The following is a 27,655-nucleotide window of genomic DNA, read 5'->3' on the forward strand; positions in this document are numbered from 1 at the left end:
GCTGCTGGCTCTGGTATGTGGTGACAGGGATGGGAGAGCCACCAGTGGGCTGCTGGCAGCTGGAAGGAGCACAGGCTCTGCCAAGCAAAAGCTGCTCAGCTGGAGTATGGTACTGTCCTGCTTGACCCCTTTCTTCCTGCTGCATCCCACAGTCAGGGTTGTGCTGCTGGGCTGCCAAGAGTTTGCTTGAACTACCTGTCTGAGCCTCTTTTCCTGCTCCTTTGCGCTAACAAAAGCCAAGGTAGTGAGGTCTATGCCTGCTACTTCCCAGAGAGCAGCCTTGGGAAGGGGATTGGGGAAATGAGGGCACAAAGCTTTCAGGGTAGTTAGTGCTGCTGCAGGCAGATGAGCTGTTGAGGATCTGGGGCCTGCAGCATCTTGTGTGATGCCACCACCATGTCACAAGCCCACTGCCAGCCAATTCTGGAGCAGCCATGAGCCATGTGGTGTGTAGAGGAGGCACTTGCTAGACCTGATTGAAAAAGCCCTTTGGACATAGGTCAAAAGAAGACCCTCAGTGGTAGGGATTATGGCATTGTTCAGCCTGATACAAACTCGGTTCTCTATTTCTTTCCCTCAGTTTAGACAAAAATGTCATTTTTTCCACCTCTGTCAAAATTGTCTTTTAATTAGTCCTCAGTTGAGTGGCTGGTGCAGTGTCCTGCAGATGCTGTATCCATTTGACACAGTATCTGACTGCCAGGGCAGCTCCCATACCCCTCCCGTGTGTACTCAGCAGGTGGAGGGAGTACCTGCAGGCTGCAGAACAGCAGCCTGCCACAGTTGTGTCAATACAGTGTGTCCTGTATGTAAGAAGTTTCAGTGAGTCCCAGTAGTGACACCGATCCACTGGTGGATCTCAGTGTGTTCAGCTCTCCTGGTGGTGTTGATGAAACCAGAAGAGCTGGGGAACAGGTGGGATTCAGAGGTTTGTTTCATGAAAGTGGTTGATGTGGTAACAGAGGTGCCTCCAGCCTGTTCTCCACTACCATTTTAATCAAGGAAATATTGGCTAAGCTCATCCTCCAGGATATGCACCATCACTCAGTGAATAAACACAGGGGATTTGTGTTGTGGGTTAATTCTGCTGCTGGAGATCAAACCCCATCTGTGGTCAGATGACATCTTTTTTTTCTTGGAAATTAACCAAGGTTAAGAAGACAAGGAAGGCAGGTTAGTTAAATATGTCAAAGTCTCTTGAGTGTAAGTAAAGACTATTAATAAAAGCCTTTTAACTTGGAAAAGAACTTTAGAGTGATATGATGGGGTTCAATTTAGCCCAAATATTGCTTTATGCCGTTAAGCTGCTATCAAGTTTTGGTTCAATTGCAATAGTTTTATGGCTTCAGTGCAGTGGGAAAGGTTGTGGCCTTTATGCAAGTAAAGCATTTCCCCTAAAACATTGGCAGTGAAGACTGCTGTAATGTGCAGGAACCTGGGAGTGAAACTGCCTGAAAATGAATAGCCAGGGAGGTGACCTTCTCTACCTCTTCTTTCTCCATTCCAGAGTAACTACACAATCTAAGGATTTATATTGTGAACAATGAGGGGATTTACATGAGGTTTGGCTTTACATCCTCATTAATGACTCTTCAGACTTCACTGAACATTTTTACTTATGTCCTCTTACACTGCAGCATGTCTGATTCAGCAGCATGTTGAGATGATTTGTCAGGATGAGAAAATAAGTCATATCCCTCTTCCTTTTGGGATTAATAGAGAACTAGAATAATCCTGTATCCATAATATTATTTCAGTTGGGTTTGCATAATATCCTGGAAATTGTTATATTCAATGCAATGCTTGGTAATGATGATGTTTCATCTGCTGAAGTTAATTCATGTCACAGTGTCAGATCCACACAAATAATAAAATGCCTCCCCCCCCAGTTTTCTTAACTAGGCCTCATTTTTTGATCCAAGTTTTACTATGGTAGATTAGAAGTAAGTGGATTTTAATTCTGTTTCTGCTGTTATCCAGCACTGTCACAGCCAGAAAAGTCCCATCTGACATTTGGTGTGTTTACATGTCAGTGTGGCTGTGTGTTTAGGAAGATCTGGTGATATTCCTAAGGAGTCTTGCTGTGTGCAAGCCTGTGCTTGAAAGCTCTGCAGAGCATGAGTAATTCCACCAAAATCACTGTAGCTGACCCTTTCCATCTGCCAACGTTTTCCACACCCATCTGGACCCTTACTCCTGGCTTACATTAGAGAAAGTGAGAAAAATCATGCCACTCATAATTACTTACAAGCTGTGAGTTAGGCACATATGTAAATATTTTCAGGATCACAATTTAGCTCTTTATTTTTAATATACTTTGTTGTTAGTAATTGTTCTTGAAGAGATTGACAATCCTATCCATAAGTTTCTGTAGCATCAATCCTACTCAGCCTTGACCTCTGCTCCTGATGGTATCATTGGATTTACTGTTGACTTCAGCAGGAGCAGTAGCAGCAGGTCTCAGTGCTTCTGAAAACCCTTTCCTTGTGTTTTTCTGTATAAAGCCCATCACTGTAGCAGCCAGATTATATGACACCGGGGTTTAAAATGACTTAAGAATGAAATTGAACTGATAAGAAGGATATGATGTAATAATGCTAAGCAAAGTAAATTTGATTTATTTCTAAGACAAAGTGACTTTCACAAGGTTTTAATTTTCTATGGCCCAAGTGGAAAAATGATGGGATTTGGTTCATTCTGCACATGCATGTTGGGTATGTGCCAATAGTGCTCCTGTGAAGAAGGACATTATGTCCTACACCCACCACCATGCACAGGCTTACTCTGGGATGTGGGAGCCAGTGAGGGGGCCTGGAGATCACTTAGGGAATTTGGTTTCAGTTTACCTCTGTCCCCCAAATCACAGGGTGTGATCTTTGGAATTACCAGTTGAGCTCATGTTTAGTCATTAATTCTGGCCCAGACTTATCCATAGTTTTCCCCACTACCAGAGGTGCTTTACAGATAGCAAACTGAAGATCTGTGAACTCAGGTGGGGTGGAGAGGGTCCAAGTCTACCCCCAGACTCTCTGTGCTTTGTTTGTTGAGAAAAGAGGGAGAACTAGAATTGCCATATTTCCCTTTGGCATTAAAAGAATAAATCCATAAAACATTGTGTAGCACTCAATGCTGCAGAACTAAAGTACTTCTGTAATTACCTATGCCCCTGGCTGGTGCCTTTACTGCCATGCTTAAAGCCTTTGTGCTCACATCTGTTTGTGTATGTCCTCTGGAGCAGGGTGGTCTCTTGTTGTAACAGTGATGATAAATACTTCGCTCTTATGGATTAGATTATTCCTCACCAAGTTGTTCTCTGTTTCACTGGAGGTCAGCTATACTCATCATCTGTTAGGATTTTCTCCCCCGGTTCCCTCCCTCCTCCCCCCCTACTTTTAAAAAATTATTTTTCCAGTTAAACCAGATCCTTTGTTCTGTGGTGTCAGCAGATAGGAGTGTTCCTCCAGGCAGCCATGAAGACAAAAATGTGCGGGGAAGGGTGTTGCCTCTCTCTGTGGCTTTCTGCTCTTCTACCCCCATTGCCAGCTCCCCATTCAGGATGTTCTCTCTAAGAGGTTGTTGTGCCCTCTCTATACCAGCCATTACCTATTTCATCTCCTCTTGAAAAGAGAGTCCAGATGTTATAATCCTCTAGTAAGCCCTAAAATGGCCAGGATTTTTGTGTTTGTTTCCCTCCTCCTGTTTTATTTTCATAAGCCTATAGATTGACTTTATTTCTCTTAAAGGTTTCTAGGCTGGGAGACTGCTATTCATCCACGTTTAATTAAAGCAATATAGGGAATTAGGCCTTTCACAGGGGTGGTTCTGGTGATGGCCGTGAGTGTTTTTGTTAGTTTTCCTCCCTTCTGAGCAAATGCTTGGAAGCGTGAGCTGGAGCTTAAGCTTTTTAATTACCGGAGAGTACAATTACTACATTATGGTTAAGTGATTTCTTTGCAAAGGAAAAACAGTTTCTTGGCTGCTGCCATGTGCAAAATAGTGTAACTAAGAGAGGATGGGTCACCACTGCATTCTCAGAGGACAGGAGGGTGGTGGGTGCAAGGAAGGAATATGAATTTAGGCATCAAAGGGCTGGGGCAGTTGGTGGGATGGCACAGGGTGATCTGTGGCTTTTGCAGTGTGGCATGAAGGAGGAGGGGAGATGTGGGAGCCCCATCCCTCCTCCTGGCAGTGCCCGGATGTTTCCCACAAGAGTCTGGTTTAGATTAGGCTGCCCAAGGCATGGTTTCTCTTGATGTTGGTACCACGCTGAAAGTATGTGGATGTAGGGTTGAAAGTGTCATGGAGAGCAAAGTACTGCTCTTCCCAGGTGATCTACAGTCTCTCACTCCCATTTTGTCCTCCATCAGGTCAATGCTTTCAGGGTCATAAATCACAGCCTCATGTTAAGTGAGGCTGGTGCAGACAAGGCATAGGAACCTCCCATTGGCATATGGAGATCACAGTCTGGGCTTTTTCTGGATCTTGGGGAAGGCAGCGAAAGCCTCCTTCCCAAGAACATGATTGTTTTGGATGAGCAAGTGAAGGATCTCAAGAGCAGGTCTCCAGCCCACCTAGGGAAGCAGCTGGCTTTTCCGCTTCGAGTGTTCAAGTTATTTCAGGATAGTTTTACAACGTGAAAGACTCCAGCAGGAAATTTTCATAAGAGCCCAAGTGTCATCTGACCCTGACTCCTGTTTTCTAAAGTGTCATTGTGTTCCTGGTGTGTGTTTGTGTGTGTGTGTTTGGAAATTTGACTTTTGTTTCAAATTGGTTAGCTATTTCAATACAATGGAAGGAAAACAATTACCCTGAGTGTCAAGTGCATCAGTGTGCTTGCAGGAAAACCTGTATTTACCCGTGGGTCCTTGGGAAGAGGGGATAATCCTCTTCAGCCTTGTTAACTGCTCTCTTGCTTCTGTCCTTCTTGCACATTGCTTGTTTCCAGCACAAGGACACAGCTTCTTTTCCTCAGCCCCATGGGCCACATGTAGGTCCTTGTGGGTGCTGCAGAGTAGCCAGCATGGGTGTTTGTGTCCTTTTCTTACATTCTTTGGGTCCATCTCAGTGGTAGCACGTGATGAAAAGACTGTCCCCATCATGCTTCTCTTTTTTTCTTCTCTTGTCTGTAGCCACATTTATAGTCTTCCAGCGGCTCACTGATGCTGCACATGTTTCTAATCTTGTGGTGTAGCTGGACTGGGATCTCACTTACAGCAATGAGACATCAACTCTAGTCACTCACTTTGGTTCTGATCCATGCTAGTCACAAGGCCAATCTCTGCTCTCATTCATGGCTTTTCATTTGGAAATGTGCATTTCCCTTTCTGCAGCATTTCCCTATTGCAATGCCCAGAAAAGGCCACCACATTGGTGATGCCTGGGCTTCCTTCTGGGCTCTGGGCTTATTCTGTGGTTTTACTAACACATGCTTCCTGGGGGTATAAGATGATCTAAAGCAACCTGACTTGTTGAGCTGACTCAGAAGTGACCCTCTTGAAGTGCTCCCAGGCAGCTGGGCTGTCTGAAGAGTTGACTACAGGGGACTGATTAAAAAATAAATGTTCTGTATGCCTTAAAAAGTATCAGAAATAAGTTAGATTCTTTGGTTTAGTGAATATTGTCAAGAAGGTAATTTCAGTGCCCTCTTTTTCACATAAGAGTAATTTAATTAAAGTTAAATGCAATATCTGAAATGCACCTGTCTTGCCCTCTTGTCACATGAACAAAAATTAATAAAATCAGCATGGAAAAAATATTACATGGGGTGAGGCTGAATTCCATCCAAGCATAAATAGAGTAGCATGCCCCAGAATATCTTTTCTGTCTAAATCTTGCCCAGCAGTTGAAAGTCCCAAGTACCAATAAAGTCACTGACTAATGAACATTACTCAGTTCCTTTGGGTGCCTGGCTAGGGGCACTCATAGTTTCCAGTCATACGATTACTCCTTTTTTACTTTAAGCCGTCTTGTTTTCCTTTAGTCTTTCAGCCTTAAAGAAACATTGAGTAACTTTGTGTTCTGCTTCTTAATGGCAAAGTCAAGAGATTGCAGAAACATGGATCTTTTTGGCTTCCTTTCCTGCTGCCTGGAAACACCTTCTTTATCTCTGGTGTCAGCTGAAGTGTTAGTTTTCTGGTTTATTTTCCCTCATCCTTTCCTAGTTTCTCTTTCTTGCCCCTTTCCCACTGGAACTGAAAACAAAACTGGGATTTTCAGATCAGAAGTGTGTCTCTGGGATATGCAGAGGAGTTGAATCAATACCAAGACATTTGCTCTTCACACTGAGTAATTTGATGAGGAGACAGGAAGGGATTAAAATCTGAACCTGAACTGAAATTTAGCAAATTAGCTCAGTAAAAACCTTAGGAGAGGCCAGCCCCAGTTTCTGGACAGTTCATTCTGGAGTGCCTGTGCAGATACAAAGAACAGCCAGCCTCCAAAAGAGCCATTAGCCCGGCACCTTCAATTAAATTCCTTGTGGTCTCTTGCAGTAGTTTACCTGCAGGAATGAATGTCTCCGTTGTACACCTGGATGGGACCTGTGAGTCCTTGAGCTCTCATTGATAACTTCTCCTGTGTCTTTCAGACCTGCAGCACGGCCACAGGGTTTAGTGACCTTCAGCATGTAGTCATATCTCCTGGTACCTTGTGCCTGGTGGTGTGTCTTTGGATGGGCAGTTCCACTGCTGAGAGGCAGAGTGGAGCTGCTGGTGGTGTGATTTCAAGTATGCAACCCATTGTCTTAACTAAATTCACTCATGTTGTATCACTGAGGTACAGGCACACATCAGAGGGACGATCAAGAACCTTTTAGGTAGTTGTGTGACCCAGGAACTCATTTTGCACCTTCAGATCGGAACATGGGTCTGTGAAATAGTGGCTTGAGCTGTGTTGCCAAGTACAGTCCTGAGGTAATCTACATCAGCCGTATCATCCTGGCCTGCCCTGCGTTGGTCTGTGTAGGCCCATTGGTGGAGACAGATGTGTTGCCTGCTTCTTAAATCTGGCCTGAATATTTCTTTTTTCATAGAAGTAATAGTAAAGTACACTTGGAATGTAGAGAAGCTGCAGTTGAAATCTGCTGGGAGGTGGTTTCTGCGATCATTATCTACAATACCTTACGTATACCACAATCCAATTTTGTTGCTGTTTTGGTTTATTTGACTTACTTATTTGTGGGCATTGCATGAAAGTATCACCTGTCATTGAAATATCTCCATCTTTGGATTCTAACAGTGGATTTTGGACAGCAACACTACACTTCAGATTATGAGCAGGGATAAAGAAGAATGCCACATCCAATTGACCATGGCAAATCCAATTCAAACTGCAAAGGGATATTTTTCCTCCCATTAGGCAGAATGTGATTAATTTCCCATGTGGAAAATTGTTCAAGACAGACATTCTCGTAAATTGTGGCATAAGAGATCCTATTACTACAAGCTCCATCAGAACCTACTGTGCCTCCCAAAATAGCAATAAGAAGATAATTATATTAACAGCCTTTCTTGTTATTTGATGTATGAGTGACAGAGGCTGTAAGCGTATTTTCTGCCAGATTGGAGCCTGCATTTAAGGATGGATGCTTTGGCATTTGTGGACATGAACAAGAATCTTTGTTTTCTGATATTTGAAACTAAAAATGTTACAGGAAAGTTTCTAAAATAGGGGATTGAAAGCCAAAAGGAGCAAATGAGCATGCAGTTTAAAGTGATGCAGCCCCTAAGGATGAAGACTTAAAAACTTCTTACCCAAATAGGAAATATAGTTTTACTAGCCAGGATTCTTGAAGGATCTGTTCTAGAATATGCACTCTTCAACCCAGGATCTGCAAAAGAGGCTGTTAGTGATGGATATTGATCGTAAAAAGGCAGTTTGACATTTGTAGAAACACAGCTGTGGGGGGAAAATGATAACTGCAATCTAGGAAGGAGATTTCAGTAGTTCTGAGGATGTTTCCATGAAAACCTCAGCTCAATAGTCAGCAGAAGTCAAAAAGCCAAAGAGGATGTTAGAAAGAATTAGAGAAATAAAGGGGAGCAAATCCCAGAGCTTCAGCTGTGGAAATCCACAATTTTCCCACATTGAATACTGTGTGCAGGTCTGGTCATTGCCTCTCAGCAAGGGCATATAATAAAGGCAATGTGCTGAAAAGGATGACAGAGGTGAATTGGCTTCTGTTCTTGAATATCTTTCCTGTCTTTTACTGGCTGATCCTGTAGACAGAGAGCTTGATTACAGAGATCTTTGACTGAACCAAATGCAACACACTGACATCGCTGCAAAAATTGGACATAATCTTCTGTCCCTTCTTGGTGTGTTATAACTACCAATGAAGTTGCATTCTTGAATTGTGCCAACTATACACATAGATGGTGATCCTCCATTTAGAAGTGGAGGAGATGGCGTCTGTCCATTCTTGACCTTTTACTTGAAGACCACAAGTCTGTAGGTTGGACCACCTCAGAGGGGTTATCTGAGGGTACCCAACAGTGGGACTTTGTACCTCTGGCCAGCCCCGCGTAGCACTGCACACCAGGACACAAAGGCAAACAGCCTTTGGGGAGCTGCCATTCCTATGTGGTGGCACATGGATAGAAAGACCAGTTTGTTTGGTGGTGTGGATTTTGTTAGCTGTCAGTCCTGTTTGGCTGTTCAGTGTCTCCATAGCTTCAAATGCAATTAATCAGGGCCTGAAAGGGTAATTATCAGTTCACATTGCTAATTCAGATTTCTTTACTTATTCATGTTGCTGTTTTTTGTTTAATTTAGCAATAAAGTTGGGGTTATTTTCATGTTTTTACACTGCTGGCCCAGAAAGCCTTACTAAAAATACAAAATAATGAAATGTTAGTTTCTAGTCCACCTCTTTTTTCTTCTCCCTGGGAAATGAAAAGGCCATATTAACTGTGAAAGGAAAACGAAAGCAAGTATAGTCCTTGGGTCCTGCTGTCACCTTGGCTGAAGGCACTTTTCCTTTCATGGGGCAAGTAATTGCTTTGAGCATTAATCCCTGAAAGAGGCTTTTTGTTCTGCAATAGGTGAAGCTGTTGACATCTGACAGTGCCATTTAATCATTTGATTGTACGGAGACACCTTGCTGAGCCCAGGAGAAGGTGGCCCTGGAAAGCTCGATACCTTCCACCCTGAAGTTCAGGGCAGCAGCTCTGTCCTCTGGGGTGCTCTCACACCCTTAAGGCTGCAATTACTTACACGTGGAGGAATGGAGAAGAGTTTTTCAGAGAGATTGTCCTCAGCTGTCTTCTGGTGTCAGCAGGCACTGTTCGTGCCAAGTTGCACGTGGGCATAGTTTGGATTAAGTGGCCTAAGCGGGAAACAACTGAAGGGCTGGAAGGAGCCAGGTGTGAAGGAGGCTGGTTATCTGATAAGTAATTATAAAATACTTGTGCATTACCTGAGCCACAGTAACTGCTGGTGTAAGTGCTTTTAGTCGTGCAGCCAAGATAGCAACGTCAGTGAGCCTTGCTGCGCCTGGGAGGGCAAGTGACTGGACACTGGCTCATGGTGGTGCAGGCAACATGTGCCCATGTGGATCCCCATGTCCACTGCCTATCCAAGGGTTAGCCACACATTCATCATCTGGGAAGGGGCAACAGGGGTGGCTTCATGGTCAAGAGTTAAAGACAAGGGGCTACTGGAGGATCTGGCCACAGACCTGATCCAAAGGCTGTTTCATCAGGTGGTGTGGCCAGATCACATGTCCCAGCTGGGTTATTGTGCTGCAAGCTCAGGGGTGGTAGGGGAAGGGTTGCAGGTCTGGCTTTGGAGTTAGCAAAGGGAGGTGCCAACATGACTGCACTGGTCAGACCTCCACTATGTGTTGGAAATGTGCCCAGCTCTCTTATTCTGTAGCACACAGAATTCAACCATCCCGACCTTAAAGCGCAAACTCATGAGGCTTTGAAAAGCAACAGTAGCTTTATCAGGGATCAGAGCAGACAGAGAGAAAATTCCTGCCAGAGAGTGTCTTAATGACACAGAGGATAAGACATACTAAAAGGATGTGTCTGGAGCCAGAGAATGATGCCTGTGGTTTAAGATGGTGACTTGGTCTGCAGATGAGCTTCCTGACCCAGGGGCCAGCAGCTTTGGTCTGGTTGTCGTTCAACAGCTTCTGTGCCTGTCTTCATCTACTGAAAATTCAGCTTAAAACTAGTCACAGGTTTTGCTGAGAGGACTGCAGGAGAGCACTTCCCTTTGGAAAGAGAGAACAGTGCTCTGTTTTGCAAAGCACAGTGGATTTTATTTCTGAATACTGCTCTCTGAAACCCTAGCTAGTGAGTTCCAGCCTCTGACAGGCACAGACACCTAGTTATGTTTGCTGCCACGTTGTTTGTTTGTTTAATTTTTGTGTTAATTGGTGCCTTCCAAATACCACAACTGCTCTGAGGAGCACTGTCCCTGCCAGCCTGACTGCTGAATTTCACCTCCTGTAATGTGGGACATGTGTACCTGGCAGCTGACTTAATTGAGGTCTTCCACAGGAGAGAATTTTGCCTCATTTGTGGCAGAAATGGAGGATTTGTTTTTGATTAGAATAAATGTTTGAACAGAACAATCTTCTGGCCCCAGATGCCAGGGTAGATATATTTTCATTCTGCATGCAATCAGCAGAGGGATCCAGGGACTGGCTTTATTGCTGTCATTATTGCGTGCTCATGTTGTGACCTTGTGAAGTCACCTTGGCATCTCTACCCCTCAATTTCTACCTGCAGTTTTCCTGCAAGAGTATATGCCAGAGCCCCACATTATTGCATGACCTGCCTCCTAGTAATAATAACTTTGATCTACGTGGTGTGAGTGCAAATATTATTTTATTCACAGCTCCTGTTCACAACCAGCTTAAGGGTGGAGTCTTCCGAGCAGTGTTACTGCCAGTCACACCAAAGGATGTGGCTAGGACCTTACTGAGCTTTTCCAGTGTAGTTTGGCAAGGGTGCAGTGCAAATCTACCTCCCTTCAGTGCCCCTGCTACAAGGGCTTTGACCCCAGTGGATGTAGCTCAAAGGCTCCCTGTCGGGTGAGGCTGGCACTGGCCCAGTGTCTGTGAGGTAGCGTCTCGGGGTTGGTGTCACACTAGCACATGTATTAATGACAGGTCTCATAAGAGCTTATAAGGCAGTGCAAATGTTTTAATAGGCTTAGTTTGTTAAGGCTTCTGCTTTAAAAGATTGAGGTGGAACCATATGGTCCTTCCCCGATGGTCCATACCACCAAGTGTCAGTAGAAAGACTCTTGTTGACTTCAGCAGACCCCAGTGATCAAGGTGGTACCTAGTGTGGTTTTGCAAAGGGCAAAGGAATACTTTAGTTAGTGTAACGACAGGGACATGGACTAGCTTGTCAGGAAGAGCATTTTTCATGGAAAAGGTGGCACAAAGGCTTTTGAGAGACTCTTGCCTTTTCCTGCTCTGAGGTGCAGAATATGGAGTAGCTTGGATGATACAAGCGTGTTCTCCAGCAAATACATAATGTGAACAGGGGCTATTGGTTCAAAACTTGATGGACCAATGTGCAGTGATCCACCTGATTCCCACATTGCCTAGAGAGTGAAAGTTACTTTCAAATATACCTCTGCAGACTGTGGACCACTAGTGATCTGGAGATCACATGTTAGGAGCCACTGCCTGAAAGCAGGACACTAGTGTCAGCTGATTTTTGGAGGATGTTCAACAAAATGCAGTGCAGTGGATGTTTAAGTGTGCAGGTTCTTATCTTAGCAGAGAAGTATGCATAGGCAAGAGATGCATTTGGGTGCTTTGGATCTGCATAGGCTTTCCTGTTTTTCTGTGCCTTTTGCTCCCAGCTTAGCAAAGACTGTATGCAAAGAGAGGGACACTCCTGCATCCTCTGAGGAAGTCGAGCTGTTTCCTAAGGCAGTGGTTCTCGGATGTTTTGAAAATGTGACCCTCTTTTGGCTTCTCATCTTTATGAGACTCTGAATTATCATCAGGTCAGTTCCTCTGGGTGAGGGTGTGCCAGCTGCAGGTATAAATACCATTCTCCCTGTCCCCTCAGACAGATTGACTGCCTTCTGCAATTAAAAGCAGTTGGTTGGTTGCAGGCTAATGTAGCACTTACAACCAGTAATTACAAATGAGTTCACTTTCCACCTTGGGAAGCTGAGCTCTGTAGCTCAAGAAGGCACGGATTTCACTGCAGAATTTGAAGACTCTACTTGCTGAATCAACACTCCCAGTATTTTGCAAACACTCACAGACAGGGAAGTTCAATTTTATGGGAACTGTGGACTTATGCTCAAGCTGCCATCCTCCTGTGTAGGGAAGATGCTTTACTTTGATATACTCTGGCAGTAAAGTTGGTTGAAGCAAGCTGACGGGTCTCTTTGGGTTTGATGGTACATACGGACCAGTGCATAGAGAGCCTCCCCTCAGTAAGAAAATGGAAAATATTATTTTGTAGCACTTTTGCCTGCCCATTACAGGCCAAATGCTACATAATTTGCCTGCACCATGATTTCTGCCTTGCTTTGGAGAGCTTGGAGGTTTGCAGCTGGGGTAGATGACAAGAACAATAGGTTGGGTGACAGCAGCAGGACACAGAGCAACACCAAGTAGCTTATGCAAAACACTGTACAAACAGTAAAAGAACAGTTCAAGATTTGTACCCCATGCCCCCATCTGCCTCTCCTGAATTTCAGCATCAGTGTTTATGGCTTTTCTCCTTCTTCCAGCTGTGCTTGGTGCTTGAATTTCCAAAGTCTGTACTAGCAGAGGTGTTCTAGAGGTGATACTGTTGTCCCTGGAGGACAGAAACCACATGTACAGACAGTGGAAAGCAGCCAGATTCAGAGATAGGAGCTCTTTGCTGGTGGTGAATCCAGCTTCACCTCTTCTCTCTCTTTGATTTCCTCTTGTAATTATTCACATAAGGACATATTCTGCTTATCATTTCTAACAGAGGAAGGATTCTCTTCCTGGTGATACTCTTTTTTTAGGCAAGCCATGCTTTATGGCTTCTTGATGATTTTCTTTAACACTGCAGCTAATGCACATTAAAAACAGGATCTAAGTGCTGGACAACCTCCCTACTCCCCACATATTGTTATTGCTTGTGTTGGCTTTCCTGGCTGCCCCATCTGTCTTCATCACCTCTTGTCACCCTCCATAGTAATTTCTGCTGATTAGCAAAGGCCTTTATCAACTGAGGCTCTTTAGCAGCCAAGTTCAGCCAACAGTTCTGAATCTGTCATGAGTTTCTACTTATTAAAAAAGTCCTTCCCCCTCCCACTGGTGGAAACAGTATGAATCATTTCCCTCCCCTTTCTTTGTCAGGAGCAAATGCTGTCAGTGTTAGGACCCTGGCACTGGCTTTCTGACTCCAGGAAATAATGGATGAAACAATCCATGGAAACTGGGATCCCCAGGTAAAAGCAAGACATTATTTTGTAAGGAACACACCTCTTTTTTGACAGCTGTCAGATTGCCATCTATTTGATTATCCCACCTACTTCCATGAGAAACATAAAATTGTTCTTCTATTCCCATAGTGCTATGCTGTTGAATTATCTGGTTTACATCTGTTATGCATTGACAATGTATCTTTAAATGCTCCATTTAGGAATTACATTGTGTGACAGGTGCCTGAGATTTTCATGCAGGATCCTGGGGTCAATGTCACAGCTTAATGGGTTGAGGGGAATTTGTGTTGTATCTGATTGCACATCTGTGCTTCTTCAGTGTATAAAAATAATAACAGCTATGTGTAAGGAGTAGAAGCCTTCATAAAAATACTTGAGCAACTAAATGGGTTTAATTACACTGGAGGAAGCTGCTTAGCCCAAGAGGAGAACCTGTAACTAAATGAGGGCTAAATTATTTTCTCTTTTTTTGTCTATGCAATCTCAGTGTAACTGCAAAAAGATTCTGACCTCATCTTGTTAGTGAGCTCTGTCTCTCAGAAGTTGATGTTAGTTTGAACACATTGCTTGTCAATGATACACAGATCTGGAACCTTCCAGGTCCTCAAGTAAAAAGAGGAGAGAACCCAACTGCACAGTAACAAGGGAAACATGAAGAGACAGAAAAAGGAGCTCTTCCCTGCTCTTAGGAGAGAGCTGGCTGATGGAGCCTCTGTAGCTGGAGCTTCTGAAGTTGAAGGCAGTTGAAGTCACGTGTCTCTTTTAAACATAATTCAGATGAGACATTACAGTATTTTTAATGTTTCCATTGGTATTCAGGCTGTCTAATGTTGAATGTTTACAATACAGTTTGTGCCCCTTACTGCCCTCTGAAGTGTGGTGATGGTACTTGAAGATTAAATGTGAAAATGCATTTGTCCGTTGCTCCTTTGTCAGTGGGTTTGGGCTCTGACAGACACTCCTTGAATGAAACAACCAGTGTGCTTTGATCAGTCTGTCATACAGATGTCACTTGAAAGGAGACTCAAGCTCAGCAAACAGAAAATAAGAGAAAGAGATGGATCTGTTCTCTGGTAGGTTTAGAAAGGAGCTTAAAAGCAATTTCCTTGTCCCGTTTTTGTCCCTGCCACAACTCCCACTTGGTGCATGGCTCCAAAGAGCAGCAAAGCTGGCATCTCACAGCTGAGCCACTGGCACAGTGCTGAGAAGATTGTGAGGACGTCCTAGAAGGTCTTGAGCCTTAGATAGACAGCACGTCTTGTCATTGAAAGGTGTAATTAGGAGATTTGATTTAAAGGCTGATTTAGAGCTTACAAATCAGCAGTCTAGGGCAGACATATATCTTCTGTGACTGTGGGGGCTGTATAGCATATGATCCCCTCCATTGAAGAGGAAGGACTGGACTCTCCTGCAAGGCATCCGCTTGGGGACTTCTACTGCTTTTCTGCCTAGTGCTTTCCCACCTCCACTCCACAGTGTCACCAAACCCACCAGGAACTGAGCCTCTTCTCTGCATGAACCACAACCAATTCAGAGCATTAGGCTATTGACTTTCTGGTGTGTTCAGCACAGAGTTGTAGGCTAATGGAAGGACCAGAGTATTGGGATGATTTTAAGCCTTTACTGCTCTGAGTATGAGGTTATGCAGGAGTAAAGTGATGCTCCTAGGATACCTTTAAGCTTGCAGAATCAGCAGCTGCCAGATAGACAGTCTCCTGCATAGCTTTATTCTTCCCACTTTGTGCACCCGTTGTGTATAAAGAAGGAAACTGGGGTCTTGTGGGAGAAGGGGTGTGTGGTCGTAGAATTAAAGGCTACATCTATATATAGAGAGAAATGAAGGGACGACTTAAGATGTCTGCTACAATGCTAAACCTGATACTTTGCCTCTTATCCACATTAATTTCCTAGGAATAATATTTTCTTTAAAGAAAAAAAGGTAAAAATAAATATTGCTATCCTGCATTAGCAGCAGGACTGGAGCCTTGTGTCTTCCCCACGTCTCTCTTTCCCGGTGCTGCAATCCTCAGAGTCCTTCCTAACATATGCCAGACCTCCTATTTCCCAGTCTGGGCCTGGCACATCAGTGAATGAAATACTTGCATGAGGCAGTGCCATCCTGCAAAGCCTATAGCTTCCCATCCAACACCTAGATAGACTTCCCCTTCACTTCCTACCTAGGCTGCATCATGGCTTAAAAGCTGCTCATCCTTCTGTAAAATGGAGGGTGTCATGTCTAAGAAGGCTTAAAAGAGCTGCAGTAAAATTCAGGAGAGAGGAACAGTACTCTTACTTGCCTGGAAGTGGATCCTTTCCTTAGAGATGTGGAAGCTACCTAGAAGAAAAGCCCAGTGGCACATAAACCACTATTTCACCCTTGCAAGGAAATTGTCTGGGCTCTTCTGCATTTACCTGCCACCTCAGGACTTCCCTGCTTCATGTTAGTGCTGTGCAAAGTGCTCCTTTCTACTGCTGTCCTCAGAGCTCCTGACTCTTGTGTCCCCCCACTGTTCAGCTGGCTGCTTGCTCTTTATTTCTTTATGGTGATAATGGGATGATTCTAACTACCTTGTTAGGTAAAGCTTTCCATTAAATGGATCTGTGTCCAGCACACCCACCTGAAGAGTGTAAAGGAATGTACAGCATGGGTCTCTTGGGTCACCTTCCTTTTCCAGTCCCATGGGACCTCCCCTGGCTTCTGAGGAAGATCAGTGGGAATGGGGGAATGGGAGGAAGCTGTAGTAACTCATACTGGATCTGCAGTGGCTCCTGCTGGTCTATAGGGATGGGCTTGAATGAGTTTCTATGGGCAGTCTGTCTTCCTAGAGAAGGGGAGAAACGATCTCCCTCCTTAGAGGTGCTTCATTAACCCCAAAAATGAAGCTTTTATGCCCAGGGACCCCTGGGATTTGTGAGGGGGTCCCTCCTTGCTGCCCACCGGAGCTGGATATGCATTCATAGTGTACTTGTTCTTCTTGCTTTTTTCTTTATTGACTGCTGCTCTGTGGTGCTTTAACCTACTTGACCTCCAGATATCAGTTTTGAAAGCCATACTGGACTAGGCAGCTACAGATCTTCCCCACATTGAGACTTTTCTAGCTTCCAGTAGCAGAAGGAAAATCTTTCTTGTTCTGGAGGGATAAAAATGGAAGCACCTTCTGGCTTTACTTCATCCTAACACCACAGTTATCCTGATATTTTCCATCTCCATTTAAGGACTGAATTAAGACTCATCATATCCTGGGGTCTTTTTTGTACTCTGTGTTTAATATAACATTCTTTATTATATTTATCTTGTTTCTTATGTTTGAGTCTTTCATTTATTATGTTACTTTGAAGACTGGGCCTCCCTGTAAACTGTCCTTTTAGGAAAGCTGGATTACATTTACAGGAGATCTTTAATGTGTTGAAGTCTTTGGTTCCTTTATGTTTTTATATGGTCACCAGTTCGACTTTCAACTCGTGGCTTGAACTGAAAACAGGAAAGCCAGAAAGTGAAAACTTTTCCAAAACGTTGCTTTCTCTTTGCAGTATATTTACAAAAGTTGCAAAGAAATACCAAGATCTCCCACACCAGCATTTCTGGAGCTCTGAGAAAGGAACTAGTCTTTTCTCTAAAGCTACCTCCACATCCCTCACCCCTAAAACAAGTGGCTTAACTGCAGTTATGCAATAACAAGTACAGTGGGATCCTGGAGGCTAGCAGACATAGTAAGAAATGTTTTGGAAGTGCAGGTAGTTCTTCTCCCTGTTTACTGGACAGAGGAGCAGAAAACCAGCAGTATTGTAGTGTGTCGAGAGTGGGTGGATGCTGGGAGATGGGAGGGCCACTTTCTCCAGCAGCTTTTGACTAAATCATTCAAGCTCAGATACCTATTTAAGTGTGCTCTGCTCCCCTGTGCTCTGTGACCATGTAGCATTGCATCCTACAGGGATGGCTCAGAACCAGCTTTGTAATGAGATAACCACAGGGAACCTGGAAAGATAAATTTATGGCACTAGGAAATGGCTTTACCTCACAGGACAAACTGTTTTGCTGCCAGAATTGGGGATGGAGTAAAACACTTTCTCCTGTCTGAAACAAAAGCCTGTATTTAACACCTTCCAGATTAGCAGCTGTGGGGGAAAAGGCAACCAAAAGGGGCAGAGTCTGGGAGAATTTAGAGCCTCTGCTACTGGACTGTTAAAGGCTGCTATTTGATTACCTCTGAGTTTGTGTAATAATGACAAAATCAAAGCTACGTATTCAGATTTTGGATCTGATTTTCTTTGTCTTATTTTCTTGTCCCATGATCTATGAGTGACTATCTCATTTGCCTGTTGGCAGAATAAGTTTGGAGCAGGGGGTGGTACATATGTCAGTGGTTTTTTTATGTAGACATTTCATGGACTAAATAATGCTGGCAGATTCTGTTTTCTTCCACCACAAGGAGAACATATAATTTATTCTTGTCCCGTTACATTAAAAGAAATATAATGCAAAAGAAAAAGGGAAGAAAACCACCAAAAAAGGATATGAAGATATAATCCCTTCAAGCCAAAAAATACCAACTCCGTCGCATCCTTGTGTGTGGGGAAATTCAGCTCCTAGATTATTTTGATAAACTTTGTTACAATCAGTTTCACACAAAACCCAGCCGTTTGTTTAATCTTAACTGGCTAGAAGAAATGTCATCCAGTAAGGACAGAGAGGTTATTATTTTTTTTTACTTTCAAAAAAAGAGAATTTGTTTATTTTTCTTCTGTTATTTGGTTTCCCTCTGAAGATTTATAAGGGCTGTGTCACCAACAGCCTTGTGTTTGCTTGTGATCTGGCTGCGTGGTTTATCTGCCTGCAAGGGCAGAAGCATCCATGGTAGGAGACAGCTGAGTGTGGAGTCATGGGGTGTGGATGGAACCTGCCTCCCACCCCAGTGATGCTCCCTGCACTATCAATATGGATGTGCCAAAAGCAGCCCCAAAGTAGAAGGGAGTCATAACATAGTGGCAGTCCATTCCAGGATAAAACCATCACTAAAAGGGGACAAAAACTTTTTTTTGCACTGTCTACAGGATGAAATCAGAAAAACTCCTCCTGCCCCGTGAGTCAGTGTGGTTGCCTTTTGGCAGCTCACACAGGTGCAACTTCAGTGGCAGTCACCAAGATTTCACAGAGCTGCTGCCATGCCTGTGGTAGTTGTTGGTCATGTGCTGCATCTCCTGTGCAAACTTAAGACCAGCAGCATCCAGCTGCAAGAGGTGCCGTGCACACTTCTGTAACAGCTGTTGCCCTGCATTCCTCCATTGCCTGCCCTGCAGTGTGTTTCTGTGCAGTTTGCTCTAAGGGCAGAAGCAGATCTGTTGCTCACCTCCTCCGAGTGTGCTGTCCTGTCTGGTAGCCATGGGGGACTGCAATCACATTAAGCTGCTGCTGTGTGAATCTCTCCAGTACTGATGCTATTCTTTTGGGGGCATAACAGAATTGCAGAGCTCAGCCACCGGCACTGCCGACATCCGTGCTTGGAGCTGGGGATGAAACCCTGTCTGGTGGCCTTTCTGCTCAGTGCTGTTGCACTGTCCCATATGGCAGGCAATGCCTCTAACCCTCCACTGTCATCTGTTCCCTCCTCAGGCAAGATCCTGTTCCGGAGGAGCCATGTCCGAGATGTAGCTGTGAAAAGGCTGAAGCCCATTGATGAGTACTGCAGGGTAAGAGCTGGGGGGGGGGGGGCGTGTCTGGCAGCCCGGCTGCACGGGGACTCACCACCACCCTCCATGCTGGGCTTTTCCAGCCAGATCTGACTAAGAACTTCATTTGTGTTAAGTCCATCATAAAGAAGGATAGTTCTTCCCAAATACCCCCAGGATTAACAGGGCCAGCAGAAACAGAGGCCACTGTTTGCTCCCAGGGCACTTGTAGCATTTTCTCCTGCAAGCTTTAAGCACCCAGTTGGTGCCTCGTTAACTCAGCAAGGGCCATAGGCCTCATCTGCCCTAAATGTAGATTTTCTGTCTACTACAGGCTTCATGAATGCAGGAGTTGAGCAGGCGGAGAGGCACAACTAAGATGGCATTTTCTTCTGTTCCCTGCCTGTCTGTCCCCCAGTGCAACATGAGGGACAGTGCCAGCTGGGGCGGTACTAGGGGTGGACTGGTGGCTTCTAAGCATGCTTCTCCTGAAGAGTGAAAGCCTGGCAATTTATTGCAGGACAGAAAGGCAGGGCTGTGTTGAAAAAAATATTTAAGTCACCTAATCTTTCTTTTCTAGTTTAGAGTTTATGATTTGATGATAATTAATCCTCTGACCGTAGACTAAAAGTTGTTTCTAAGCAAGGCGGATACCCAGTTTCTTGTAGAGGTATCAAGCTCATCAGTCAGTGCATAATTTAAACCCCAGACTTCCTCTCTTGTTTCCCATGGGGTTTTCTTTCTGTTTTTAGAAAGCCAGAGGAGCAGGTGGAGGGGAAAAAAATATATTCCCAAGAACTTCTCTAGTCAGACATTTGCTCATCCAAAATTGGGAGCAGATCGTCGAAGTGCCCGAGGCGTGCTGGGGATGAGGGTGGTGATACCCATGCCATCTGCACCCCCTGGGCAAGGAAGCTTCTATTAAAATCTTATCTCATGAGATCAGGCTTTCTTGCGTGACAATTAATGCACTGTCTTCCTGCCTGCGGCCAAACGACTCTCTTTAAAATATGTAGGGTCTCACTGCGTCCCCAGCCGCCCTCCTTCAGACAGGAACTGGCGGCGACAGCAGCGGTGAGGGCTGATGTCAGGGTTCACCCAGCAGATGGGCGGTGGGGAAAGCAGTGACTTGTGCCGGGGCGGGGGGGAGGTGGGGGTGGGAGCAGCTGCTTCTCTGGGACCCCTTTGTCTGTGCCCCAGACAGACCCGACCTGACCCGGCCAGGCTTGCTGGCGCCCCGCCAGTCACGGCCAAGGGATGTGTTATGGCATTGGCCACTGGCACGTTCACTGACACTCTGGTGCTGTGATTGCTGCCCTTCTCCTCCCTTCCTTTCTTCTCTCCTGGAGAAGTCTGGCTCAGCTCACTCTGGTTCAGATGATACAGGAAAGATTTGATCCTGCTGCCTGGCTCAGAGACATGGCTGGATGCTTCCCCAAAGCCAAGCTGTGTCTTCAATCTTTGTTAATACACACTGCTTCTATGAGCGTAGGCCCAGCCACATTAGGTTAGACCCCAGTTTCCTCCAGCTCAATGTTTCTCATCTCCAGCAGCAGCCACAACAGTGTCCAGCAAAGACTATGAACCCTGGGTAAACCTGTAGTGACTTCTCCAGAATGTTGTCCTGGCTTCCAGCAGTCTCTGGCTCGCAACGTTCTTGTGCCTGATGTAGCGTCTTTTTATTTCATTTGCAGTCTACTGCAATTTGTCTTTAATTTGCATCAGTACTTCAAAGTAGAACATGTTTAAATCTGAATCGTAGACACTGAAAAGCTTGAGCAAGCATTGCACCTCGTGTCTGTGTGAGTGCTTCAAGAGGGCTCTATTCTCCATAGTGTCTTTCTGCATGGGGTGTCAGGTCCCCCCGGGGTGCATGTTGTTGGAGAGTATGTGACCGTGGTTGTGCCTGAACAGTCCTGGCTGTGTGGCACTCAGGTAGGTGAGTGCTTTGGCCAGTTCTGGGATGTAAAGTAATGCCAAGCTTCTTTTTCTATCCCTTGCATTTGACTCCAAACCCATGCCTGGACATTAATTTGTGTCCAGTGTGGAGAGTAAGCAAGATCTAGCTATGGTGTACTGCCTGTCATCCTGTCTGGGCTGATTTCTTCTGCTTCCACTACAGCCTCTTCCTCATTATAGGGAGTAAAGTCAGCGTGGTAGTTGGTCACCCCATTGCTTGGCACAGAATGTACCCAGTCATTCTTGAATCCCACAGCATGCAGTTGTAAAGCTGCGTAACTAAACAGAGGGACCTAAGAGTTGCAACTCATACCTCTCCCAACCTTTTCAAGTCTGCACATTTTATGAGAATTGGTTTTTCTTTTGAACATTTATTGTTCATCCCATTTGCATTTATTCAAAGAATGATTGTCCTTTGTTATTGCTCTTCCAAACCCGGCCCAGGATATTAAAGTCCACAAGACTGAAATTAATGATGAAAATCGGGCAGTAAGCTTCAAAGGTACAATGAATTTATGGGAAAAAAACAAACAAACAACAGACTTGCAGGAGAGCTTCTTTATATAGTGAAGTCAGTAGTGGTTCTATTACTGGCCATCTGCAGGGACAGGATTTCATCTCGAGCTCAGTAGAGGATTAAAATTCAGAAATGCTTTCTTGCTACTTTTACTGAAGATCATCACTTACAAAGTTTCTGGGAATGTGACTTTCATAACCTTACTGTAATCTATCCATCCCAATATGATGTTAACCAGGAATGACACAAAGCTGTGAATTGGGAACAGAAAATTAGGTGGTAAGTCTAAACCAGAGTGGTCACACTTCACCATCCTAAACCAGACACAGTCTCTCTCCACTCAGGTGTAACTATAGAGGGAACCCAGGTGACTCACTTAGCTCTGACACTAGCTTCTAGAAAGCTGAAATGAAATGCAGTGAGTCCCCTCTTAGTATAAGAAGGCAAAATGTCTGGGCTTTTTGTTGTTTGTTTGTTTGGGGTTTTTTTTTGCTAATAAAATAGTATTATTACTATTTCCTGCTCAGTAGCAGCTACTGGTCATGTGCATGACTTGAGAGTTGGATTGTGCCCACCTGTTTGGAAGTGTTAGCTGTTTTCTATATTTCTTCCCCTGTCCAGTGGATGTTTTGACTCTTTAGAGAATTGTATAGAACTGTAGAGCAAGAGCATCATTTTGACAAGATCAGTCTTGCTTCTATAAAAGAAGAATGCAAAGCTCATGTCCCGTGCTAGTCCTAAAATGGATAGGCAAACAACATGCTTCATTTTGAAAAAAAATAGAAAATTATGCTGGAATGATGTGGGTGAAGTTGGTGGAGAAAATCTGACACAGGATAATTAAATTAATAAATGAGACAATAGAACTTTGTCCATTGGAATCTGAGGAAACAGAGGAGGGAGGTGGGTTCAGATGCAAAGTTTGTGGTAATTTTTTTTTTGCCAGATGAGGGTTCTCCAACTATTTCACCTACCCTGGAAAGATGAAGCACAGATGGGCCCTGGTAAATGAGCAGTGCAAATGCTCAACCATTTGTTGTTTTGTTTTAGCAGACTGTCTCCGACAGAGTGTGGTGATTTGCATGGCTAAGAAGCAGGTCTGACTTCTGCTGTTTGGATGTTTTGTGTTTCCTGTGCCAGGCACAGGAGCAGGAACAGGCAGAGGCTGTCTGAGAGTTAGTGGGGAGACTTAGCAGTAAGGGGAGGTCTGCAGAATGTTCTGTATCAGAGGCATAAGCCCTCTGCACCCTTCAGCATGGGCCTCCTGACCCCTCATGCCTGGATGATTCTTCCTTGCATTGTACCAGCTTAGAGAAATGCCATCACAGAGGTAATCAGGCCAGTGTTTTTGCTAAGGCTGCAAGAAGCTTTGAAGTTGCATTGAAAAACAGAAGAGTGGGACTTACAGGGGAAGATTTCCAGGGCTTTTCTCATCTGTAAACATGAAAATGCAGTGTCTGGATGTCCTTACTGGTAACCTGAGCGAGTTACCAGACAAAGAGTGTTTTGCCAGTAAATGTGTGTTGCCCACTGGAATTGGTATCTCTGGATGATTTCCCTCTTAACTGTAGGTTTTGAATTAATTTAGTGTGATTTAAGGTCTTCTGGGCTCATTGGGTCTGGTTTTCTTAGTTTGTTTAGGAGTTTTTGCCAATGTGAAAGAAAGAGCAACTTCATATCCTTGCCTTGCCAGGGGCATTTTATTTATTAAGTTTTTGATCTCCCAAACACACCTCTGGTGTGTGCTTGTCCAGTATATACTGTCCTGTGTTCAAGAAGGACCTCTCAGGTTGGCGGTTCACAAAACCACCACTCTCTCCTTACGCAGCCCTCCGGGAAGACTCAGGTTGGCATTTGCAAACTTGAGTCTTTATGCATCTTGGTCCTAATTGAAGGAAACATCTTTGTGCAGGAGAGCTCTTAAGATGCAAAGTCTCCTTGTCATAAACACCTGAATTTGTCACACACCTTCATGCTGTCCCGACTGGAGGTGGATTTAAGTAGCAGCTTATGGGCTTTTCTGTAGTGAGCCTGGAGTACCCAAATGCATGCCACCTAAATAGAAATTGTGTGAGCAAGTCACATCAGTGCCAAGAAATCCTGTTCATTCTTTTATTAATATTCACAGCTTGAGAGACCATACTTCAAAAACATAATTACCTCCCTCTTCATCTCTCAGTCTTGTCTCTCTTCCAAGGTTTAACCCTTGACCCTATCAAGACAGATACAAACACATTTCTGTCTCTGTCTATTGTACAACTAAGCTAAGTGCTGATTGAAGATGGAGTGATAGTTAGTTGTGGTCAAGAGTGAGTTTAAGTGAAAAACTTTCAAACTTTATCTGTAAATTTTAAATCTACTTTTCAGAATCCTAATGCGTTTAGATCCAGCTGCAATAATGAGTTAATTATTTCCAACACCTCTCAGCCTCTGGAGTAGAGCCTGGCTTTCCATTGCCTTATGGTCCTTCTGTGCCAGAGGCCCAGAACTGTGTCCCAGTTACTTGCAAAATTCTGTACCCTCTTTTCCTTCCCCCTACAATGTTTTATTTATTCCAACATCTACCTTCCTTCTCCACTCTGAGTCACAGCCATGCACTCTCCATCCACCCCTCTGTCTGACTGTCAGTGTTTGCCATCCAACCTCCACACTTCAGTGTTTTGGGTTCCAGCTTGGAGTTCCTTGAGGCTCTTAACAAAACAGGAGAAAATGTTTTTTCGTGTAGATCAAACAATTTATTTATCTTTTTTGAGAAATTAACTATTTTAATTGCACTCATGACCATTCCCAAACATTGGGCACTGGTGATTAATAATAATTACAGGATATTCAATATGAAAAGTCAGGGAATCATAACCATGCAGTACTGTCATCTGAGTCTGTGTATTTGTGTGCAGAGCTGCGACTGACCCCACTGGACATCAGGGAGCTAGGAAATCCGTATCTGAACAGCCTCAGTGGGCTGTGGGGAGGGATAGTCAGTGATTCACCCCACCCAGAGCTAGACATCCATGATGGGAGAGCAGCCCCTGAAGGTGCTGGTCTTTCTCTAGCTATTATGCGAGTTGATAGACAAGCGTGACCATTCTCCCATTTTAGACACATAAAGTGAGGTGAATATCATTCTGTGCATAAATACACACAGGCCTGCACACGTGCTCTGTACCTCTACATGTACATGTCTGTGTGTTTGTATTTATAAATGTGTTGCAGGAATGCAACACACAGCACCCAGGGCATCCTTACAAGTACCTGCATGGTTTTATACCCGTATGCATGTATTTCGTGAAGCCTTCTAGCTGTAATATTCTCCCAAGATGCTGTTTGCACTTCCCATGACCATAAGCCAAGAGCCCCTGCCAGTGCTGGGGACGCAGGCGCGGTGCGAGGGGCCGGCCCCAGCGCCCAGGGCTGCTTGCTCACGCCCTGCCTGATGTTACTGCTTTTCTAATAGCCTTTCCAATCATCCACAGGCGAGACTGTCTGAAACCTGTAATACAGGGGGATAGGCATTGTGACAGGCTGAAGAAACATGCAAAAGCCTATCTCCTAAGGAGCACGTGAGGTCTGAGCAGCGCCCGCCCGCCTGCCTTTGCATGCCGAGCAAGGAAGCATGCTATTACTGATAATACTCGGTGATTGCACAAGGCTGAACTCTGCTAGCTGGCACTTTTTCTCTCTCACCTTTCCTGTGCAAATTCCTTGCTGTTTCTGGCTGCTTACTATTTGTAGCTGTGTACATTTACCTCCAGTAGCCACAGCCCAGAAAGAGCGTCATGTCCCTGTCCTTTCCATCCTTTCACCAAGTGTTTTCTTCCTTTTTTTAATCTTTCTTTCCCTGACCCTGTAGTCTTTTCTTCAGGCTGTTGCAGCTCTGCCCTGGAGCTGTCTTGCTGAAAATGCCAGAAACTTGCATTTTCCCCTTGCAGAGTGACAGTGTCCCTCTCATCTCCTCAATGCACTTTTTGTTTGATTGCTGGAATCGCTTTGGACTTGGCTTGCTCCCAGGTGGATGTTATGTGTTAGCTGAAGAGATGTTTGTTTCTCAAAAAAGTGTTGCTGCTCCCTGCCACTGTCCAAAATCAATAGACTATCTTCCTGCTTTTTACACCCTTGTTTGCACTTTCTTAGCACTTCTTACCCCTTCTTAAGGCTTTGTTCCTCAACAAAAACAAGTGAAAATTGACTAGCTGCAGAGTTACACCTGAGTTCCATGAAAAACATGCAATGGCAAGTAACTACCTGGTGGATTTCATTCCACCTCTGTGCACAGGGCTGAAAATTACAGCACTTTGGGAGGTGATTCAGCAGCAGGAGTGCCAGCCCTGCCCCAGGGCTGCTATGTCCATGGGGTGGGAAGGTGGATGGCTGGGTGTGGAAGCAGCTTCGCCTGATTTTTATCCACTGCCTGCAAAAGCCTGGAGTCACAGAGGTGCCTTTCAGTTACCCACCTTTGCCCCAGCAGGACCACAGTGCTCTTGGAGATTTCCAGGAGGGGACCACTGATTCAAGGGGGCTGGTTTTCCTAAAGCTTCTAAAGATTTAGAAATGCAAATCTCCATGGCAGCTTGGTAGGATTTATGCTCCTGCCTCATTGGAAACCCGCTCTGTGCTGCAGCTCAGAGCTGACATCCGTAGCCTGTTTTTTGGGAAGGGTGAACACCTGTGACCTATAGGGAAGTGGTGACTCTTTGAGAAGGTGTCTGATGTCCAGGACGCCTTGTGATAGGTATAACTTGGTTATTTGTGTTTCTCTAGTAATTACGTGTATCATTAGCATGTGCTTGCTCTTGCCCCGTTGCACAAGATCAAGCCCTTTGAGATTTCAAAACACACTGTAGATATTAAATATCTGAGCCTTGTAACCTTTCTGTAGATTAGGTAAGTGTTATTGCTCAGCATTGTAAATGGGTAACTGAAGATATGTCCCTACTGAATTTGATGGAAAGAGGTTAAGTAACCTGCCCAAATGGACAAGGGCATTAGTAATAGAGCCATCACTGAATCTCAGCCCCATCCACTGCTGGTTACACAGCATTGCTGCTCTGTGTAAGTCTGTCTCCTGTTTGAGACACAGCTGAATAAAACATGCTGTAATGTTGTCTGTGTCCTTGTTAGCCTGTGCTGGTGAGATATTTCTCTTAACGTGCTGTAATTGTTTCTGTTCCCTTACTTCCCGGTGTTAGTCTTGATTTGCCAGCTGGATGCCTGTGTTTATGTGCACTAGGAATAAAGGCACAGAGCTCACAGCTTTGTTAAGCTTTTAGGCAGGACAGTGAGACTGAGAGGATAGTGGTGGGGACCAGGGTGTCCTTCGTTCAAATCAAAGCAGTTGAGTAGCCCACCTGTTGTGTTTCATCCTGCATTAGTGCAGCAACCTGCAGTGCTTTGTATGTGTGCCCTGACACTTGGACCCACCGGGCTGTTGCCCAGCTTCAGCATCTAATGCTGCTTCCTTATAGCAAGGTGTTTCTTTCTACTCTGTTGTGCACTTGTGCGTGTCCAAAGACCAGTGCCTCATTCTTCACAGACCTGCTGATATCAAATGGATTTCCCCTGTCTTTTTATAACATCCCTCAAATAGGGAGGGAGAGCTGTAGGTCTGGAAGCACTCAGCTTTGAATTTGGAGCCACCTCGAGACCATGACCTCATCACCTAATGCTAGAGACCTGCAGCTCCAGAGTAGATGATTTTTTTTTTTTTTTTTCATTTTTTCACTGTTTTCCTACATGTCCCCAGACAGGTATGGTCTTGGAAACAAATCTGTTCAATTCTAAAACCTAGTTAAAGACAACCATGAGGGTAACCAACTGCTCTGTCCTGCCTTCATGATTTGGCTGGGCCTTCTGCTGTGTCAGACTAAGATCAATCAGATGTCTCATGGGTTAGTATAACCAGTTTGCCCTAACACACCTTCATTTAGCTCTGGTGCAGTTTTCCATCTGGTGCAGTCTGTCCCACTTTCAACTAGCAGAAGAACCAGACAATCTCATTTAGTCAAACAGGTTCACAGCACCTCTAAGAAGCTTAGTCTGTATTTAACCTGTAGCCTAATTTCAATGTAACTTAGCACAGGAGGAGGTGAACTCCAGCCTCTGGTCTTTTCTGGA

General features: G+C 44.6%; 1 protein-coding gene across 2 annotated transcripts in view; it reads left to right on the forward strand.

Annotated features, from left to right (window-relative positions):
• SH3PXD2A (SH3 and PX domains 2A) overlaps positions 1–27,655 on the forward strand; it is a 259,755-nt gene that overhangs the window by 82,323 nt on the left and 149,777 nt on the right. For both annotated transcript variants that reach the window (XM_051616598.1, XM_051616599.1), the window contains exon 4: positions 19,013–19,089. In XM_051616598.1, the coding sequence (XP_051472558.1) occupies positions 19,013–19,089 (77 nt within the window). The remainder of the gene's footprint in view (positions 1–19,012; positions 19,090–27,655) is intronic.

Source organism: Apus apus, chromosome 4, assembly GCF_020740795.1.
Source record: "Apus apus isolate bApuApu2 chromosome 4, bApuApu2.pri.cur, whole genome shotgun sequence".
Taxonomy (NCBI): domain Eukaryota; kingdom Metazoa; phylum Chordata; class Aves; order Apodiformes; family Apodidae; genus Apus; species Apus apus.